Source organism: Pterocles gutturalis, unplaced genomic scaffold (assembly GCF_000699245.1).
Source record: "Pterocles gutturalis isolate BGI_N339 unplaced genomic scaffold, ASM69924v1 scaffold49768, whole genome shotgun sequence".
NCBI lineage: Eukaryota > Metazoa > Chordata > Aves > Pterocliformes > Pteroclidae > Pterocles > Pterocles gutturalis.
The window spans coordinates 1-10,002 of record NW_010127511.1 but is presented as its reverse complement, the minus strand read 5'-3'; the positions used below and the strand labels follow the sequence as shown (position 1 = coordinate 10,002).

The 10,002-nt window shown below is 40.0% G+C and overlaps 1 protein-coding gene across 1 annotated transcript; it reads right to left on the bottom strand.

Annotated features, from left to right (window-relative positions):
• Window positions 1–231: 231 nt before the first annotated feature.
• Window positions 232–9,822, bottom strand: DDX24 (DEAD (Asp-Glu-Ala-Asp) box helicase 24; the record flags this gene model as incomplete). Its single annotated transcript, XM_010079288.1, has 6 exons — window positions 9,099–9,822; window positions 5,488–5,871; window positions 3,661–3,814; window positions 2,768–3,283; window positions 1,008–1,083; window positions 232–420 (listed from the first exon to the last, which is right to left on the bottom strand). Coding segments are annotated over exons 1-6 (2,043 nt in total), but the record flags the coding sequence as incomplete, so codon positions are not given.
• Between the last annotated feature and the right edge of the window lie 180 nt (window positions 9,823–10,002).

The following is a 10,002-nucleotide window of genomic DNA, read 5'->3' as shown; positions in this document are numbered from 1 at the left end:
GCAAGAAAAACATAAGTGACATTCATATTTGAACACCTTTCTTGGGCCAGTTATTGAGGAGAAATCACAAGTATTACTTAAAAAGAAGATAATGTGTGATAAACTTCATTTTTAAATCCACGTCTTGAAGAGTAAATTTAATCTGAAACATGGAAAGAACGTGATGGGTAATGCAGTAATATACGTGAGCAAGCAACTACTCAAGATGCAAAGAGATTGTTATTTCTTTACCTTAACAGAAGTCATGCACTTGGTTTCAACTGGGAAAAATGGCAGCTCTTCAGTCTTCTGCAATGTTTTATAAATTTTCCTAAAATTGATCAAATCATCAGGGCCGATCAGCAATAGGCTAAGGCCCTCGTTGGCAGCTCGGGCTGTTCTGCCGCTTCTGTGTACATACAACTCAGAAGTACGAGGGACCTGCAAAAATTCAGAAAAAAACATGAAGACGGCCATGGAAAGCTAGCAGCAGCCTGTCCTACTTTGGCCAAGAGGTTGCCAGAGAATATTGTTTTTTATATACACGGTACATTGCATGTAACTGAAGGTAAAGTGAAAGATGATGTCTGAAGACACTTTTTGTTCTCTGGTCGAGAATTTTTCCTTTCATAATCTTTTGTGAGTCTCTCCTAACTTCTGACCCTCTGCCATTTCATTTGCAAAGCAGGAAAAAAAATTGTACGTGTCCTCAGAGAATAGTTATAGGGCTGAGTCATGTGACAACTTCGGATAACAAAGTTACGCAAAAAGCAAGGAGAATCATATCTGTTATGTCATTTCTTATATATAATCACTCATGAAGCACTACCTACCATGATCAGTCACTGCAGCAGTGAGATCCTTAAATACAAAGCACAACAGGACAGTTAAATTCATAATTATTAAATCTCTATACTTGGGAGTATACTATACACAGGACTGAGAATTACAGCTTGATGGTGTTTGGATCAACAAAAGCTTATTTCAAAACCAAAACAGTAAAAGCAAAACCATTAAAAATATTTAACCTGGTAGTGGATGACATGCTGCACGTTGGGAATATCAAGACCACGAGCTGCAACATCTGTTGTCAGGAGGACACAGCTGAGAAAGAGATAACATTTAATGAACATAAAAATTGAAGAGCAAACCATCTGCCAAGGAACATAAAATACAGTGACCTAGAATTCTACCACAGCAATTTAAGGAACAGATTTGTACTATATCATCTGCTGGAAATACGCTACTTGTTTGCCCTTACAGAAAACGATACCCAATATTACATCAAAGGCAGTCTTGAATTAGCAATTCTTAAAGTGAAAGAAAAAAATGCAAATGTTACCTTCAGCAGGTCTATTCTGTTTCCAATATAGAAATTCACTACCTTTCTGGATCCTGTTTTCCTACACTTCTCTCCCAGTTCACAGGAATGCTAGTGCAAATCACTATTCCATGACCTAATCCAACCACTTGGCAGGAGGGTATGCTCCCCTTCATTACATTTCTCAGTGCTCTGCCCAGGCTGGGTTTAAAAATATCTTAGCTTGATATGACCATACATTAACAACACAGTTGATCTTTTGGCAGGACAGAAAGGTTACTACAAGTTTTACCAGTTGAGAAAAATCACATTATTAACATTATAGCCTTATTAACGTCTTTTTACGGCTGAAATATCTTCTACCAAGTTGCACTCTAAGTTCTCTCAGTAAATTAAAAGCTAGAAATATAAAGGGGAGGGATTCTGTTCTGACAATTAGTGTTTCTCCTTACCCCTAGAAATGAAGAACTAATCAGAAAAGTCATTCTTTCATGTAAACAGTCTACTACAGAGACAAAAGTCTCCCTAGGGGATGGAACAGTTAATTTCTAAAAAATCTCCCAGCAACTGAAATGAGTTATTTGTAGGTAACAGGAATTTGTTAAGATTTTATGGCATCTGACGACATACTCTGTTGCTACAAAGTTCAAAGCAGAAATAAACAGACAAGACTCTACAGTTTGCAATCTGCAGGAGGCTGTGATAGATAGTCTCATAGATTCCTTCTTGCTTTGAAAATCTGCAGTCTCTGAAAATGCCCCATCTGGCCTAGGCCTATGCCATCAATCCTACATTTTGCCATGGGATACTGCAGATCTATCACAGCAATTCAACCTCTGTTCTCGCTGCCTGAGCCTATTATCAAAGTACAAATTCTCACCCAGAAAGAGGTCCCTAGTCCAACTTCCTCTTCCAAGCAGGATTAGCTATAAGGTTGGACAAGGCTGCTCAGGGCTTTATCCAATTGAACCTTGAAAGCCTCAAAGAACAAGTAGCCTGCTTTAATGCCTGACTGTCCTCACAGAGAATAAAGCTTTCTTAAACCTAGCCTGAATCTCTCATTTTAACTTGTACCTGTTATCCCTCATCGACCTAACACACACCACTGTGAAGAGCCTGGCTCCATCTTCTTGGTAACCTTCTAACCTATTGGAGAGCTGCCATTAGGTCCCCACAAAGTCTTTTTCCCAGGTGATATAAATTCAGTGTCCTCAGTCCCTCCCCTCGCAGAGCAAGTGCTTCTTGACCATCTTGGTGGCCTTCCACTGAACTTGCTCTAGTTCATTGCCTCAGCCATCCTGTGAAACCTCACCCGTAACTGTTAACAACCCGGGTTTATGAATGGCGGACTCACATCCCCCGCTAACTCCCCCAACCTACTCCTACTCTAAAAGAGTTGTTTCCTCTCCCCACTACCCTTTACACGATTTCTTTTCTTCTCTACTAGGAAGCAGAAAATCAACTCACCTCTCTCGCCCAGCAAACCTTTCCAGGTTTTTCAGCCTTTGCTTTTGGTGCATGTTGGCATGCAAAGGAAGCGGATCGCAATTTAAGATTGTGAGGAGAGCACTGAGGCGTTTTACACAGTCTATGCTGTTTGCAAAGACCATGGTTCTTCCTGGATACTGGAGAAGAAAGTAATAGAGATAATAGTCCTTCTCATCTGTATTGCAGTGGATTCTGGTTTCTGTCAGAGTCTCAACAGTAGCCTCTTTCCTTGTTAAGTCTATCACTTTGGGTTTGCCCTTTATTCCTACTTTTTCCATTAACAATTCTAGCTTGGTCTTCTTGTCCATCTTTTTAGCATTTTTCTTCTGCAAAACTCTTGTGGGAGTCTGATGGACTAAAGTCAAAGTGGCAGAAAAAACAAAAGTCTGTCGTTGAGGGTTATACTGTGAATCATTTAAGACTTCCAGCAACTGAGACAGCTCTAAGAAGTGACCTTTCTCAACCATTCGGTCTGCTTCATCGATCACAAGGCACCTGTCAAATAGAAAACACACTAAAAATACACTTGTGCAGATAAATACAAATCTGATACAATTCAAAATAATTTTTCCTGATAAACACATAAGGGACGTTCTGCATGTAAAACCCAAAGGAACACCAGGTGTGCTGGGGTAGCTAAAGCAGCCTTCCACAGTTCTTTTTGAAAATCAGGTTTCTAAAGGAAACAATGAGGTTTTTGCTACTGGCTTTACTTGACATTTCCTTCTATCACTATAACCACTGTGCATTTCAATAAAATACTCTGGCAAAAAAAGTAAGTGAACTTACATACTCTAGATTACTTAATGAGTTAATAAAATCATATGCAGTGACACCCAGTATCCAGCAGTTCATCTAAAAGTCACCTTTACCTGAGCTGCCGAAGATTTGAAAGATGTGGGTGTCTCTCTTTAACTAACTCCCACAGACGGCCTGGGGTTGCAATTACAATTTCTGGCTTTCGATTCAGTACACGTTCTTGCTTCTGTGCAGCCATGCCTCCAACTAGGATAGCAGTCTTGATGCCTAGAACATATAAATAATAGCTTTTATTTCATTAATTTATCAATGAATGTCTTTACACACATCCACTCAAAGAGGTATTTTAAAAAGTCTATACCACAACTTTCAGCAGGCATTTTGCCCAGGAAACTTCAAAGGTTTTGTATAACACTGAACATGCAGCAATGCCATCAATTTTACAGAAAAATCCTCACTATAGTTAGATGCCAAAAACAGTCTTTCTTTTAGTGCACCTGTTTTCCAATAGCAGGGGGAATCACATCCATAGCTGTTAGCTTTGATTACCCATACTTCAGAATCTCATGCTTTGTCAATTGTATCTGCATGAACAAGCATGTTCCTGTTACGAATAACCAGCAGGCCCCTCCAAGAATAAGACTGAGAAATTACTGTCTTGCTAATAACTGCTCATTTGCTACAGAATACTCCTAACAAGAATGTTCCTTCCCAATTAATGATTCTCTGGACTGCACAGTAGTGCAGAGACTCTAAGTTAGCTTTAAGCAATTTGCTCAGGTACTAAAAGGAGTCTAGCTTTGTAAGCACAGCCTCCACACATGGCTTATTTCACCCTACTTCTTCAAATAATACACTGGCCCATAACAAACTCTGTGTCAGTGTGCAGGATTCCTCCTGTATCCAAGTGTCCTGGGTTAAGCTCTCTCTTCCCTACTACTTGTGGAGCCCCAGGCTTCCAGGTGGGGACTTTTTTCAAAGTGAGTTTGAGACAACAAAGAAAGCCCACATCAAAACATATTTTCTTTCCTGCTGCAGCAACTATACATCACCTAGGCAGCAGACTTCTACGCACAAATAGCACTGCTCCTCTCAGAACTGTACTAACATAAATTGATTATTTCAGGCTCGGAGTTAAAATTAGCCTTGTAATCAGCTGTAGACTGATGAGCACAGCAGGACGTACAGACACCAAAGGAAGATGTGCTTAAAAACAACTCACTGCACTACATATCCTCTTCAATAAATAAACAATTACTACTAGTGGAGAAGTGGGGAGTTGTTTCCCAATTCTCTCCATCTTGAACAGTTTCACATCCTGAATCACTCAACAGATGTGCTGACCTCTGGTTTGGAAGAGAAAGGAACAGGATGGAATTGCTTTCATCAGGCACATTAGCCAGCAATACGCTGTGGCGACTGCTGTAGGAGCTAAGTCAGACAATCCAACAATGTCTTCTACCCTTAAAATTTACAGCTGAATTTTTTTTTTTGATAAACAGAGAAAAATTTTATATGTATATCTGTATCTATTATCTATACAGATTGATATATCTGTCGAAAAAGGAAATTATGAAAAAAATATTTTTAAAAACACACAATGAAATTATTTTTTTATATGTAATCTACATCATCCTAAACCAGGACAAAGTTAGTAGTGGCTAGGTATCTAGGACTGGTTCTATGTTGCTAAAGCAAGAGTCAAGGAAGGAAGAAACATTTTAAAGCAAAATATCGCACATTAACTGTTTACGTTCACATGCATCTCATTGAAGAATCTCAGTGCATTTCTCAAAGATTAGTTACTATGAACCTGAACCCTTCAAAAGTCACCCCAATTTTATGATGCGGAAGAAACTGTGGCACACATTCTGGCTCAACACAAATGCCAAGATCCAAAGCCAGTGTAATCTGGGACATGGCCTGTGGGGTTTACGTACCTGTAAACTTTGCAACTGCATCAATGTGGTGTTTTACTTGTACAGCTAATTCCCTTGTGGGAGTCAGTACTAGTCCTAAAAGAGGTCTCTTTTCATGGGAGACAACAGTATGTGCCTCGCCACTGGAATTAAATTCAAAATTTTCCAGCACCTTCACACAGCCTGTTGTGAAAGATGCATCATCTTCATCTTCATCTTCACTATCTTCAGCCTGCTGATGAGTTAGTTTTTCTGCTACATCCTCATTTTCCCTTCTTGTTTCATCATGATGCTGATGGGACTCTTTAGAAACAATGTCATTTCTGGTTGTTGAGCTATTTGATTTTTGCCACTGCAGCACAGAGTGAATCATTGGAATCGCAAATGCAAGCGTTTTGCCACTTCCTAAAAAAAAAAAAAAAACAAGAAGAATGATACAGACCAAAAAGTCATTTATATGAAAAGATGAGAAAAGCAACAACCAATAATACACTGCTCTTAAAATATAGAGTTGTAACAGACACAAACTCTTGATCTTTAGAAGACCAGAAACTTGCAGCAATAGCGTCTTTCCTCCTGTTCCCTATATACATCTACTTGAAGTCACCAATAGCATACTTCCTGGGGAACAAGTATTTTTTGCAATCTCTAGCAGGTCAGGCAGATTCATTTGTTCTGAAAGTGGTTTTTAAAAGCTGCAGTTGCAGCCAAGATATTTTTAAAGAACTGTATGCCTGTAAGGAGAATACCATGCCCTAATTGACAGTTCTGATCAATGTTCTCCAAATAAAGTAACAGCAAATGAGGCCAAGGACAAGCTGGAATGTACTTGAAGGATTTGCTTCCATCTTCCATTTAGAGTACTGTGTTTACAGCTTTCTAAGAAACTGTATTTTTAAATACTCCATCTAATTTCCTGATGTATCACCAGCTCACATTTTTATCATCAAAACACATAAATCTGTTTTAAAACAGTTAATTCACTTTGGGGAAAAGGGTGTTGTCAAATACAAAAATTCTCCCCTAACTTTAATTTCACAGGGGTTCACTGTACCAAACTGCCAGTCACATCCCTGACATGTATTCCATTCTGAACTACCTGTCACTAATAAAGATGTTAGGAGAAGCCTGGTAGCACATCCACACCGGTTAAGGTTCTCATAAATATCAGTTCATTGATCACAAAAGCAGCATCCAGAGCACAAGACACGACTACACCATTCCTGTAACAGGCCACTGCTGGGAAGCAGTCCTCTGGAAATCTCACCTCAATTCCTTGAGCACCGTTTGTCCATATCACAAACCCATAATGGTTTGCAAATTCAGTAACACAAGATTTTGCCTCTTTAGGGGAGAACCTTAATATTAATTAATAAACAGCTAAGCCCGGTATCCTGACCAATTCTGCTGCAGTCTCCTCATATCCACTTTCCCACCCTTCTGTGCATCTCTAAGATCTCTTCTGACTTCCACACTTGAAGCAGAAAATGTTCCTAAGCTGCATTTGCAGAGCACTTATACAGCAAGATTCTGTATTACCAGAACATCTGTTTTTAAGGTGAAGAACACTGCTGATCTTGAATTAAATGTAATGCAATTTTGCTGGTGCAAATATCAGTACTGCACCCACCCAGATTATGGCTGTGATAATCGTGACTATTCTGCAGGCACTAGATTCACCCACAAATTAATCACCTCACAGGTCATGTTATCTTCACAACACACAGATTACATACCATGGCTAGGTCCACAAAACCAGGAGAAGAGTATATCTTGGTACCCCCAGATACTACAGCTCACACTAATTCATGCTCTTTTGAACAGTTCTAGATTGAAAGATTTTACAGAGATAAAATTTGTTTCCTTAGACAAAAACTTCACTATTTCTATATGGTAATGAACAGAACTGGTTAGATCCACTGCAAAACCAACAAGCCTTGACATTCCCTGCATCCGATTTCCACAAGGATCTACTGCCATATCAAAATCTTGCCATTCACCCCTATGCTGTCACCAAAAAGGGAAGACGAATAGTTGTTTCCTGTCACCTTCCTCCCTCAGGCCCAATGCTAAGGGAAGCTGTAGGATGCAGAAAATGAACTGGAGAATTTCCCAGCTGCAGCACTTCCTACAGGACAATTGCCCACATTTTCTCTCCATTTTCTGCAGGAATACTGATGACCCACTGGGCTCTCTGGAGAGAACCTGGCTTTCTTTCATAAAAGAAGAATGTAAAAGAGCAAAGCACAGTCCCACTACCTAAGGGTTATGCAAAATTAGGCATCAACAACACAACCTGTCACTGACTGTGTTTTCTGCCCTGTAACTAGAGAGGGATTTGCTTTCCAGCACTGACAAAATGGCCCTTTTTTTGAGCACAAAAACACCACTTAGATTTTCAGTTCCATTTTCAAAAAACACTCCCTGCAGGGTTTTCTCATCTTATTAAAGTTAATAGAACCAGCCTAGCTTCTAATTAAAATAAAAATGCAAATGACTGCATATCTTATTAGTTACTGCACCTTCATGTTCAAGAGCATTAAATGGCTTTATAAGACAAGAAGTGAGATAAGGCAACTGGAATAGATGAAAAGAACACAAAGGAAGCCTTTAAACAACGCAGCTTCCAATGGCGCTTCCTATTTTTAGTTTTTATAAGGGAAAAAATGTTGCACAGCTAAAGAAGACAAAACTTTAAAGGGTGCCCAGAGCAGTTGTGGATGCCCCATCCCTGGAGGTGTTCAAGGCCAGGCTGGATGAGGCTTTGAGCAACCTGGTCTAGTGGAGGGTGTCCCTGCCCATAGCAGGGGGGTTGGAACAAGATGATCTTTAAGGTCCCTTCCAACCCAAACCGTTCTATGATTCTATGAGCAGCAAAAAAAGTTAGAGGGAACGTAATGCTCTGAGATTTCACAGCACTGTTTAAGTAAAAAAAGCGATAACAAATTTCACAAAGTTTAGCAATGCTCAAAGACGAAGGCATGAACTGATCACAAGCTGGACAAGAGACAGTACCGCTCCAGTTCATGGATTTACATACTTCAAGCAGAAAGCAGTGAGAAGGGCTGGTGACAACATACAGGCCAAGCCCAGAGCCAGGGCACAGGGTGGACCTGTTTTGCTATGATAAAGGCCTAGGCCATAGTCACCATGCCTAACACTGTGCCTAGTACATATTCACCACTCCAAGCTAGTAGTGAATCATCTTCAGGGGAACCAAGTTCTCTGCTCTGCCTTGGCACGGGGACATCCATAGAAGTTAGGCTGCTGAAACATGACTGTTTCAATAATTCTGCCCTTTACAGTGTATCACCTTACAGTTCCCAAAATAGGAAACAATTTGAGAAACAACAGAAAAGAAGACTTCTGTCAAAAACATAAAGACTCATTGAGACGTCAAAGCTTTGAACACTGTATTTTGTAAAGATGGAACATCCTGTGCCTGTTAAGTTATAAAATTTTAATACTTCACAATGAATCACTACTAATACAATGGACAGGCAGAAGATACAAGCTCTTCTACATATAAATGCTTCTTCTGCTCCAAATAAAAACTCATAACAATAAGCTTCATTTAAAGAGGAAAGATGGGAGGCTCCTAACACATACAAACAGTTTTAACAGATTTGTACCTGTTTCTGCAGCACCAAGAACATCCATATTATCCCGGATGGCAGAAGGCAAGGCTAAGGCTTGAATAGGAGTTGGAGCACTAAACCCCAGGTAGCTCAAGGCCCGCAACACTGGTTCAGGTACAAACAGGTCTTTCCATGCAGACACATCGGCTTTGTGATCAGTTGAGGCAGATAAAACTTCTGTTGTCCAGTTTTTAACTTTCTTAGAAGTAGAGGATGGAAGAGCTTCTTGAGCTTGAGAAGCCTTATTTTTAGCTACCTTCTTTTTCTTTTTCCTTGGAGCATCTGTTGTGCTTAAAGGGCTCTCAGCCACATGTTCATGGTCCTCACAGTTTGACACTTTGTCTACTTTGTTACACTTTGCCTCTTTATCAACTGGCACATCAATTTCAGTTGTTTTAGAATCGCTGCTCTTATCTGTTTTACTTCTCAACTCTTTGCTTTTCTTTTTCTTTTTGGGAGGGATGACAGGTTCTTCCTCCTCCTCATTGCCTTCTTCTGAAACACTCTCAGCCTTTCTCTTCTCTTTTACTTTCCCCACTTTGGAAGAACTCACTGGCTTGTACTCGGTCAGTTCCTCCAAGCATACTATATCTCTAAAATCCTCATCAGCAAATAGATTGGGGTCGATTGGCACGGTTTTCCACTTTCCTGTTACTACAATGCCTTTTTGTTTCAATCTAAAGAAAGGTTTAAATCTCCTTCCTTTTTTGGCCTTCATTTTTACCTAAAAAGAAACTGACAGGTAAAAAACAAGGTCATCAGAGCCACAGAACGAGGATTACATGGACGATACCCAAACACGCGGGAACTCAAGGAATAATTCTTTTCCTTTGAGGGAACAACACGAATGGCCTTAAGCGTAACTGCAGCAGGCCAGGCCTACAGCCTCGCTCCTGGA